The sequence below is a fragment of the Carcharodon carcharias genome, chromosome 20, assembly GCF_017639515.1.
Source record: "Carcharodon carcharias isolate sCarCar2 chromosome 20, sCarCar2.pri, whole genome shotgun sequence".
NCBI lineage: Eukaryota > Metazoa > Chordata > Chondrichthyes > Lamniformes > Lamnidae > Carcharodon > Carcharodon carcharias.
In genome coordinates this window covers 98,393,065-98,405,163 of record NC_054486.1, presented here as the reverse complement: position 1 = coordinate 98,405,163, position 12,099 = coordinate 98,393,065, and the positions used below count along the sequence as shown (strand labels likewise).

Below are 12,099 nucleotides of genomic sequence, written 5' to 3'. Positions count from 1 at the left end.
ACTGGTTGCTAAATTTGCTGATGACACAAAGATAGGTAGAAAATTATGTTGTGAAGAGGACATATGGAGGCTAGAAAGGGATATAGATAGTTTAAGCAAGTGGGCAAAGATTTGGCAAATGGAGCATAATGTGGGAAAATGTGAAATTGTTCATTTTGGCAGGGAGGATAAAAAAGCATATTATCTAAATGGTGACAGACTGCAGAGCTTTGAGATGCAGAGGGATCTGGGTGTCCTGCTGCAAGAATCGCAAAACGTTAGCATGCAGGTAAGCAAGTAATTAGGAAAGCTAATAGAATGTTGCCATTTATTGCGGGGGGGGGGGGGGGGGGGTGGGGAGAGTGGTGGTGGTGGTGTTGAACACAAAATTAAGGAGATTCTGCTTCAGTTATATAGGGCATTGGTGAGACCACACCTGGAGTACTTATATAGTATTGGTATCCTTATTTAAGGAAGGATGTAAATGCTTTAGAAGCAGTTCAGAGAAGGTTTACTAGACTAATATCTGAAATGGCCTGGTTGTCTTAGGAGAAAAGATTGGACACTGGAGTTTAGAAGGGTAAGATATGACTGAAACATATCCTGAGGGGTCTTGATGTGGAAAGTATGTTTCCTCTTATGGGAGAATCTCAAACTAGGGGTCACTGTTTAAAAATAAAGGATCACCCATATAAGACAGAGAAGAGGAGAATTTTTTCTCTCAGAGGGTCATGAGTCTTTGAAACTCTCTTCCTCAAAAGGTGGTAAAAGCAGTCTTTTAATATTTTTAATGCAGAGGTAGATAAATTCTTCATGAGCAATGGGTGAAAAGTTATTGGGGGTTGGCAGGAATATGGGGTTGAGGTTACAATCAGATCAGCCATAATCTTATTGAATGACGGAGCAGGCTCGAGGGGCCGAGTAGCCTACTCCTGCTCCTACTTTCTATGTTCGTATCCAAGTTCCACATAGAAGGCTTATTAGTTAAGCTCAATGCTGTGGAGATTCATAATAAAACTTGAGAATGGATTTTTTTTAAAACAGCTCAAGAACAAATAGCACCCATATGGTGAGCTAGTCAGAGTGAGGGAAAGAACTAAAGAGTTGCTTCAGGAGTTGATGTTCAAAACAACATTGCTTGCGATTTACACAAAGGGAACGGGATTCAGAAACTCAACACAAAGGGCCGATTTCAAATTTAAAAATGGTACCAAACTCAGTTGATGGTGGGATAGAGGCAGGAATGAATTGGAATCAAAAAAGAGAGTTTAGGAATTACAGCATAAATTGGACAAAATATGGAAATGGACAAGCAATTGCAGGTACAGACAAATATACTCCACAAAGGAAGGATAAAAGGGCAACACATACACCCCACGAATGGTTTCGATGTCGCTAAACATTTTTAAAAATTCACCCATGGCTATGAACTTTACTGACAAAGGTGGCAAGTATTCCGCAATCTGAATTGTCTTTGAGAACTGCTACAGCAGTCCATGTGGTAAAGGCATCCCCACTGTGATGCTAGGTAGGGAATTCCAGGATTATGACCCAGTGACGATGAAGGAACAATGAAGGAAGCTGAAAGCAACCTAGGACTCTAATGCTAAAAATTAGACTTAATGCTAAAAAATGTTCAACCAATGCAGGATGGTAATCTACAAAGCCAATTGTATGTTAAACTACGTAACCAAAACAGCAAAATGCAAATCAGAGGACGTCAAGATCAAAATTGATAGAGTGCTGGACAGATTATACTTCGAATCATACATCCAGTTCTAGTTGCTGAGACTCAAGAGAGACATTTAAATGCAGGAAGCAGTGCACAGAAGTGCCATGAAGCTAACTCCTATAAGTCAGGGCTCTGGGATTTTGAAAAATACTGGATCACCTTCGGCTTTTCAGCCTAGAAAGGAGATACTTGAGAGGTAATCTCATATTAGTCTATCGGGTAGTTAAGAGAATGAAAAAACTACAGAAAATAACTAAATTAAATTATACAGGCAGAACAAAAACATAGGTTCAGACCAATAAAGGGTAGGTTTTGGACTGATATCAGGAATCTCATCGCTGGCGGTGAGGCTCGCCCAGCGTAGATCGTGGCTCCTGAGGACAGCAGGAGTTGGCGGGCGGTGGTGGGACTACAATGACCGCCGGGATCAATGGCGACCCAACGGCCTGTTTTAAAAGGTTGCTGCATCCTTTCAAAGGTTGCGAATCATGGCCAGTGGAAGAGCTTCCCAGAGCACTGCTGGTGAGCAGGCCATGCAGAAGGGTAGGGCAGGGGGCCACTGTCCTCCTCATTTTCAGATGATTGCATTACTACCCTCCTACCCCGGGACAGGAGGAGGAGGAGGCCCCCCACCAAACGCACAAACGTGCCTGGGCAGAGGTGCTGAGCTCCCACGACGTTGTGCAGCTGGATCCAGTGTCGCAAGCACTTCAACGACCTGTTGCATAGGAACAGGAAGGGTAAGTACCATTTTGGCACTGGTCACTTCACTCAGCAGGTAGGCTTTCCCCCCCGGTGCACCCCCCCCACCAAGTCTGAGTGTAGTGACTGCATTGAATCATTGACGGCATATGTCCTTCGCTGGGTGGGCCAGCAGATATTGCCCATGTCGAGGTCACTCAGAGTTGGTGAAGAGATGGGTTCTGCCCCTGCAGCATGTGGTACATTGAGACCCACATTACTGTCTTGGGAGCAACCTGGAGGAGCTGCAACCAAGCGCAGTGCTGGAACTCCAGGGCATGTCAAAGTCAAGGTGATGACCATGCTGGGAGGGGAGCTTCAAGGTGGTGTTGGCACTGGTCGATCTGCTGTCCTCTGCACTCCACCTGCTTGCGCATCCTTGCTATGGAAGGTTAGACCATGTGGTGCCTAATGTGAAGTAGGCAGCATTTGGCCAGGGGGTTGGGGGGAACAGGCCTAGCATATTTGTGTGAGTTTTCAGCAGCAGTGGGGTAAGAAGACACTGGAGCCCTGCAATGTCCCACTTTGGTTGGGGTGGACTGTCCGTGAAGAGAGTCAGGTACAATTAGCACTAATCAAGTGCTAATTTCTCCTTTTCAGGAGGAGAATGCACATAATGCAGCCAAACAGATGAGGACTTGTGGTGGGCCGGCAGTTGGCGATTCTCAGCCATTTCTAGGGCCTCCTGTTTGATTTGGAGAGGTGCCATGCGCCCAGATCCACCGGTGTCAGTGAGGCTGGGGTTCCACGGGCAGGTACGTATTCCCAGCGGTGAGGTCACCATTGTTCTCCCAGCAGCCATGGCAGTGCTGAATGTTCAGTGATTGAAGTTTGCAACATGGCTTGATCATTGCTTACGGAAGGATGAACGCATAATGATCTGGGAGACAGAGATGCACATTGGACCAGTTAATATGGAGACAATGTCAATGTCCTAGTTCTTCCTTTCAGCATCAGCGGAGCAGGGCCGGAAGGAGCAGCAGCAAAGGCCCCCTCTCACACGAGGATCCTGAAGTCTCACCAGCATCACACCATCTCTACCAGGCACACACCAGCGCAGATACTATCACCGCGGTGAGAATTAGAACATTGGCTAATGTCCTGGGGCACGGCAGTGAGGGCACTTCACAGTGGCTGGAGTAACTGGCAGAGATAGAGAGTGCCAATGGCGCCAGCAGTCGGAGGACTGCAGGGGACCAGGCATATGCTCAGTCAGTGCGTGACGATGTGCCTCTGGAGGAGTCCGCAACGCAGCGAGCACAGGAAATGCAGCCAGGTGTCTGGGAGCATCTGGGGGAGATACATGAGGATATGCTTGGCTTGGTGTCCGTGGTGGAGGAGTCTACACAGACTATCGCCGAACCAATGAGCCACATGTCCAAGCACCATGCCTCCCTCATGGAGAGGCTCCTCCAGGGTTCCTGGGGATGCTTTCGGACCAGCAAGCCCTCACATTGGCATTGACCTCAGCTGGTCAGTGGCAGTGTGGGATATGGTGTGGGCACCAAGATTCCCAGCTCGGTGCTCATCCATCCACGGTGAGCAGGGAGGTCCGGAATGAGCTCATGTTGGCGCAGCATCTGCCTGTCATCTCTGCGGACTCCTCTCAGGACACTCCGGATGAGGGCGGCAGCTCCTCCGCCCCTCCGCCAGTAACCGTTGCTTCTGGTGAAGCTGCAACGACTGGGGAGATGCCAGCTGTGGAACTGGCAGCCCCCTCCCAGGCAGGGCCAGCATAGGCTCCAAGGGCCAGACGACGACTGCCAAGGTCATCAAGGCCATCAGGTCAGCAGAGTCAGCAGGCTGGCTCAGATGCCACTCCCAGTGAGGGGTCAGCACCAAGGCGTAGCACCCGAAAACGTAAACATAAGGCACCTTAGGGACACCACGGGTTTATCACCGGTGCTTTTGAGTTGGCCCACAATGAGTTCTTTATGAGTTGGTGTGATTTTTAACACCTTTTTGTTTCATTATTTGGTTGCAAAAATAAATTCAGACATGTCACCATGGCTGAGGTTGCCTCTTTTGTTCTGCACATAAATGGTTTCCAATAATATAATGAGTGCTTTGTGGGACATTCACCTTTATTAACAAGGACCTTAGTTAATGTTCCTAACCAGGCAGATTTTGCACTTGGGTCTCGAATATGGAGCATGCAGCCCAGGCTTGTCCTGGAGGTCCATATGTGGTGTGCTAGCTGAAGGTTCATTGGATTAAAGCCTCCTGGGTGTACCTGCCTCCATGGTGTATGCCCAGGTCAGCGTCTACCCCCTCAGCATTTCCTTATGTATGTTCACCCTCTGACTCGCTGCTGGACTCTTCGTGTGCATCTGCAGCCGATGCGTCTATGTCTTCATTGTCCACAGCAATCCCCCTTTCCAGCGCAAGATTGTGGAGAGCGCAGCATGCAACCACTATCAGCGACATATGATTTGGGGGGTACTGGAGTGCGCCCCCTCTCCATGAGAGGCATTGGAAGCAAATCTTGAAAAGACCAATAGCTCTCTCCACCACAGCCCCATGTGGAGGCATGGCTCCTATTGTACCACATCTCGGCTTCTGTTCTTGGATGGTGGAGAGGCATCATGACCCACCTTCTGAATGGATAGCCCTTGTCACCCAGCAGCCATCCATCCAGCCGAGCTAGAGCACTGAAGAGGCCCGGCACCTGGGAGTATCTGAGGATGCAGGCATCGTGGGAGCTGCCTGGGTACCTTGCACAGACATGAAGAATTAGCATCCTGTGATCACACACTATCTGCATGTTCATGGAGTGGAAGCCCTTCCTGTTGATAAAGACACCGGACACACCTGCTGGCACCTTGATGGCCACATGTGTGCAGTCTATAGCATCCTGGACGCGGGGGAAAATAGCAAACACCATGAAGCCTCTGGCTCACTATGTCTGACTTGCCTGGTCCCAATGGTAGTGGATGAAGGTCAATGCTTGCCTGAACATTCATTGACACAAGTGTGGACAGCTGATTGGGAGACACCACAAAGATCACCCACCGACCCCTGGAAGGAGCCAGAGGCATAGAAGTTGAGGGCAGCTGTGACCTTTAGAGCCACTGGCATGGGGTGTCCACCCAAACAGTTCGTGGAGATCTCAGGCCCTATCATCTAACAGATATAGTTGACTGTCTCCCTTGAGAAACAGAGCCTCCTTCAGCAGTGCACCTCAGATATATTGAGATAGCTGCTTCGCTGCCTGTATACCCTGGCAGCAGGATAGTGGTGTCTCCAGTGGCCCCTTCCATTTTGACTACCTCTTGGCCTTGCATCACTTGTTTCTGCGCCTAACCTCCCAAAGGTGGCTCCCCTGGAGGCTGAATGTGCACTCCTGACCTCCTCCCCTTTCTAGCCCTCCATCCCTCAGAGGAGGTACCTCCAGTAGAGAGTTCAGCTCCCATTCCCAGGCTAAGGGAATGCTTCATAAAACTTGCAAACACAAAAAAGATTCCTCACTGCAGAGTGCTGACCTGAAGGTTGAGTCCAGACCAAGCAGCTGTAATGCGTTTTGAAGTATTGCAGATCACACAGACAAGTATCAGTAACTTTGAAGCATCAATATTTTACAAAGCACAATTGCGACCCCAGTGGATGAGGTTTATACAAATGTATTCTACCCACCTGCCCGTTGCGCCCTTGCACCGACCTGAAGATTACATTGGCACTGAAAAATCGCGGTCGATTGGCGCCTCAAGGGCCTTAAGTGGCCCGTTAATTAATGGCAGGCAAGCATCGGAAAGCGTCACGCGCCCACCCAGCGAAATATTGTGATGGCGCGGGGTGATGTCGGACACTCGCCCAACGTCACCGCGTGTCATTTTACGCGCATGCGTGCAGGGCCCGCCCCCGCATGCTAACGGGAAAATTCTGCCCCATATGATTTTCAAGGGACTTCATCCTCATCTTGACTAAGCAGAATGCACCTGTTGCTCCTTTAGATGATGGAGTCCACAGATTATTAAGGTGTTTCATTGATTTACGTAAAAAGACCCTAAAGTATTCCATGGCAGCATGAAAATATTTTTTAAATAGTTCCAGATTTTCTATCTCAATTATTCTATCTGGAGATCTATTACACATGTTCAATTACTCTGTGTGATCCAGCCTAAAATGGCGGCGCGGACCTGATCGTAGGCAGTGATCGGGTCCAGACCTGCCCGCTCCGGCTCCAACCCCCCACCAGCCAGAAAATTCAGCCCATGGAAGAACTTACCATCCCATTTTCAATGATGCTATGGCTGTGGTTACTTTGCCTGGGTTCTCAGTATAGACTGATGCAAGCATAAGCAAATTAATGTATTTAAAATATGGGGTTACATTTTCGCTTCAGGGTGGGAAATAGAAGTCTGGTCTGTTTCCAGTGTCAAACCTGCTCCTGGGGGCAAAAAGTCACTCCTTAGCATTTTGACTGGGGTGCCCCCTTCATTGGCAGGGAGACAGGTTCCCTGTCTAATTAAAGATGGCAGGCAGGTTCCGGGAGCTGGAGGGCCAAAGAGACCTTGAAAGGAGCAGAAGGCTGCATTAAAGGGCAAGTAACTCAGAGGGCATTTCAACATGAAGATGCCCTCTCATCAACTTTAAAAAAAAATTTAAAAAAAAGAAAAAGCAGCCCAGTCACCACCATTGAGTGGGGAAATGGGGGTGAATGGGAGGAGAGGTGGAATCCCTTAATAGGATGGCCTTTAACTGCACCTGCACCCATACTGGCAGGCAGGGAGCACCTGTAGGCATGCCTGGAGTGCTGGCTCCACCTGCCTGTTGCTGGATGCCCACCTCCAGGAAGTTAAATTCTACCCCTGTCATGTTGGGAAACTAGAGGGCAACTGGAAAACCACAGTCTGCCTCCTTTAACTGCCCCTATCCACCCCTAAAATGGCCGATGCCAAGAACTAGTTCAGGAAACTGACACATTGGCCAGCCCTGGAACTAACTTGACCTGAAGATCGGTAGGGATTACAGCGGCCCAATGGCCACTTAATGCTTTAAGGAACATTAATTGGCTGGAGGCAGGACTTCCATACCTCACTCAGGTGAAACTCCTGCTACAGAGAGCTTCTAGCCAATCTGATTGGCTGGCAGCTCTGTAGTCTCAGCAGTGCCAGTGGCAGCAGTAGCCAGGACTAACACTACAAGCAATCCCCAGATTTTAAGTCCCAGAGTCCAGGACAAGGTACGTGTGGAGAGTGGAGGGGAGGTGTGGTCTGAGGGGTGGGAGATGGGATAGAGGTCTTGATGGGTAGGCTGCAGGAGGGTGGACTTGTGAAGGGCAGACCTTGCAGGGTGATGCAGGGGGGGGTGCCTGATGTGGAAAGGGGGCCTCATGTCCGAGGCCCAAGTAGGGTAACCTGCAGGCTGTTCCCGAGCTCCTTAACTCCTCCCACCAACCAAGTTGGCCATTTAAGGGCCATAACTGGGGCAAGGGCAGGCAAGCCACCCTAAGCCTCGCCCGCCCAACATAAAATTATAGACAGGTTGTGGGTGGGAGGGCAGTGGGAAGGCAACCCTGAGAATTTTATGGGCTCTGCCCTGCATGTAAACCTGTTATTGGGGGATTTTTATGTCTCACGGGCGGGTGCTCGCCCACACCAATCGGGCATAAAATCACATGAGAAGACATTGGGCAAACATCCCACCGTCATCGTGCACTTGCGCGATATTTCACTTGGCGGGTGCACGCTAAAGTTGGAAGCACACACTGACAATTAAGAGGGCAACTAAGCCCATTAACGGTGCAATTGGCTCCGATTTTTCATTGCCCATCCAACCTTACAGCTGGCAGACGGGCGAATCGGCCAAGTGGCCTTTGCATTTTTCATTAGACCTCATCCGAGGGTGGGATGAAATTTCCGGGATGGAATAAAAATAAATTTCTGTGGGTATATTTTCAGGTGATTGACTATGATGCATGAATGCTTTTTTTCAGCTTTTAAAGCCTTGATTTCAGCTTTTTCAGGTCTCCAGCTCCCTGAAGCAGCTGTCTGCCGTCAGGGAGCTTTCTCGCAGCACTCATTCGCCCACAGAAACATCATCACCTGCCCTCTTCCGGTACCCACCCCAGCAACGCTGATCATTTCAGCGCGCATTTCATGCTTGCTCGCCATTAACATGCCAAACAGCATGAAATCGCGGTCAGGGGCTGATCGTGGTCGGCAATCCGTTTTCTGACCACTCCTGGGCGCGCCTGCCAAAGGTAAAATGCAGGCCCATCATAAGTCTGAAGCAAGAAGTATAAAGCAGTATAAAATTGGAAATATAAATTGGATTTAAATGGTATACAGTAAGTAAAATAAAGATTGGTAAATACAGATGGGACTAAGAGAAAGAAAACAGAAAAATCTCCAACACTAATTTTCCTTATCAGTTCCCACGTTTGTAAAATAATTTGTCAACACAGAGAGATTGTTCAGCAATTAATACTTAACATGCCATTAAAAAGTCGCTTCCACTTGAATACCCAGCTTTAACTTTTACAGCTGCTTTTAGTACAGAGCAAGTGAACAAGCACAGCAATTTCAACTTGTTACAGTCATTTCAATGCCAAGTCTATCTGTGGAGACTACAACATTACATACTGTGGAAGAGTGGGATACTTCTGACAACAACTTTTGGCTTTCCTCATGTGCAAATGCCAAGAGTTGCTGTTCAATTTATTCAACAATAAAAGTGAGCATTTATAGGTTCACCAATGATATTAGCACAAAATCCTGGCCATTTACATTTTTAGGATCATGAGGAACAGGCCTGCTTCCTTTTTCTCCACAAAAATACTCTGGAATGCTTTTGGATCCTCTCACCCGACACTCTATTCCCCACCTTAGAAACTCACTTTGTCCACGACTAGAGTAGTGTATACCATCTGCAAGATGCACTGCAGCAACTTGCCAAGGCTTTTTCAACAGCAGCTCCCAAGCCTGTGATCTCTTTCATATAAAAGGACAAGATTTCAGGCACATGGGAACATCACCACCTTCAAGCTTCCACTCAAGTCACACACCATCCTGACTTGGAAATATATCATTGTTCCTTCATCATCACTGGGTCAGAATCCTGGAACACTCTACCTGACAGTACTGTGGAAGACCATTCAAGGACAGCAATGGTTCAAGAAGGCCACCTTCTCAAAGGTAATTGGGGGTGGGCAATAAATGTTGGCCTTGCCAGTGATGGCCACATCCTGTAAATTAATAAATTTAAAAAAAAGACATTTCCCATTATTATCCTGAAAAACAATCAACAGGAATGTAGAAAATAAGTGAAATGGTATTCAACAGGTGGCAAAATAATTCTATCCACTCAAGTCACCACAAACCTAAAGCATAAAAAATAACAATTTGTTTCAACGCAATGGAACGTACCAATTTTGACACTGATTACTTTTTGCAAAGGTAACAAACAATCTTATAGTAATTCATATACTGAATTGTCGTTATTGAATTCTATAAGTGTAAGAATTTATCATATTACCTTGCTGGTTAGAAAGAGGGAGTGTGTATACAGATTGTGAAACAGAAGAACTGACAGTTGCTATCTTTGACACAGTCTGTTTTTCAGGAGGTACCGGAAGGTGGCAGAACTTTCCCGTTGAGTTTGATGGGCACTGACACTTGTCTCTTCCAATGCAGTATCCTCCATTCAGGCAGGGGATCTGGCAAAAATCTACAACAGAATTATAAGGAAGTCATTAATGAGAAGGCTTGCTAATTTAGTTGATGTATATATCATCTGGATAAATGATTTCCTGCTTTTGACAGCTCATTGGTAGCACTTAAGGGTCAAGAACAGGATGTTTTATCTGTGATTAAGAAACTCTCCTGAAAGATAATTAACAGTCATTAATTGCCTTTCTTTTGATTCTTGGTCCCTTATGAGATTACTTTTATTCTGCTTGTTATCTAATGACAATTAACATTTTAATACTTTTATGCCTGATTTCCTCTTATTTTTTCGATCAAGGTGCTCTGTCAGGTATTCCCCCTCTCCTCTGGCCACAAAAATAACAGGATATCTTACCAATAGCCACAACTGGTGCTCTTCTGTCAACAGCAAAAGGCTTTTCAAAGATTCATTGTTATGTTTTCTTGGTTAAGAGCTACCCCACAGCGTCGAGGAATTTTATGAAATGGCAATTGTAACAAAGAAGCTTAAATAGTTAAAAGTCACAAACTACTTGATTGGTGGGGAGTACCCACCCCCTTCATTTTTTAATTAATTTTGGCTTTCCTATTAATACACCCTTGCTTGCCCTCCCCATCAACAGCAAAGCTTTCCTAGACAACTTGGCTAAGATTGAATGCAGGGAATAAACAACCCAAAATTACATGCACAATATGAGATTATTTCAGGTGATCATAGGTAGCAGCAAATATTATGCGCATTAGTATGATTATCAGTCTTTCCAAAGACTGTATGGGAAGAGGAGAATTTGAGATAGGAGAAACAAAAATAGAAAATCCATTCTAGAAGAGTGAAACAGAATCTGTAGGAAACTGAGAAAATTCCATTGCCTCTGCTTGAAAGCTAATTAAGTTAATGGGCAGAATTTTGTCCTTGGCATGCAGGATCGACGGGGGCGGTTGGGAAGCCGACTGCCACCTGCGATCGACAGTGCACTGCGATTTCATGCTGGTGGGCCAATTAAGGCCCACCCAGCATGTTACGCAAGCTGCAGCACTCAGGGTTACCTGTGCAGGCAGGGGGTAGAAGGGCAAGCAGGCCTAGTGCAAACTTGCACATACGCGCAAGACAGCACTGAATAATTTCCCTGAGGCACGGAGCTGCCTCAGGGAGATGAGATGTTTTAAAAAGTAATAAAGAGCAGAAAAATGCAATAAAACATGTCCCCTCATATGACTCTGTCACATGAGCAAGGACATGTTTTCAATTAAAAAATAACATTCTTATTTTATTTGTATTTGCTTCTCAAAACCTCATCCCGCCCACGGATGAGGTTTCCAAAAAAATGCTTGGCCTTTTCGCCTACTCTCCAACTGTTAGGTTGAACCAGGAGTGAAAAATTAGCATCAATTAATAACTTTAATAGGCCTTTTAATTGCTGGCAGGCGTGCTGCCATCTCCGGTGCGCACCCACCAACTGAACTATTGTGCAACTGCGCGTTGACATTGGCACACTCGCCCAACGTCATCGTGGGTCATTTCACGTCCGGTCAGGTCGGGCACGCACCTGCCCACCGAGCTAAAACTCTTGGCCAATGTGTTTTTATGTTAGTTGGATTTAATGAGGGTTGCTACGAATGGCACTCCAGGACATCCATTCCTAACAATGGTATGATGTGAGCAGGCATAGGTGAGATACTTGCCTCTTGGAGAATGTTGTATTTAGCCTACTTTGCTGTCACCCTCAAAATACCAAACTGCCAGTTAGAAGGATAGCCACAGTAGTATAAGATGTAAAACGTGGGTATGGTTCTTAATGAATACTTCCCCGCTTTCAATAAAGTGGGGAGTAAAGCAGACATTATAGTTAGAGGAGGAAGATTGTGAAATATTGGATGCGATAAATATAATGAAAGAAATATTAAGGTGTTTAGCATCCTTGAATATGAATAAAGCACCAGGCCCATGAAATAGATACCAAACTACTGAGGGAAGCAAGAGAAGAAATAGTGGAGGCTCTG

At 46.7% G+C, this 12,099-nt stretch overlaps 1 protein-coding gene across 1 annotated transcript in view; it reads right to left on the bottom strand.

The window, feature by feature from the left end:
* The window catches only part of LOC121292264 (latent-transforming growth factor beta-binding protein 2-like), a 658,547-nt gene that overhangs the window by 435,044 nt on the left and 211,404 nt on the right, over nt 1-12,099 (bottom strand). The window contains exon 6 of the mRNA XM_041214068.1: nt 9,929-10,120. Within this exon, the coding sequence (XP_041070002.1) occupies nt 9,929-10,120 (192 nt within the window). The remainder of the gene's footprint in view (nt 1-9,928; nt 10,121-12,099) is intronic.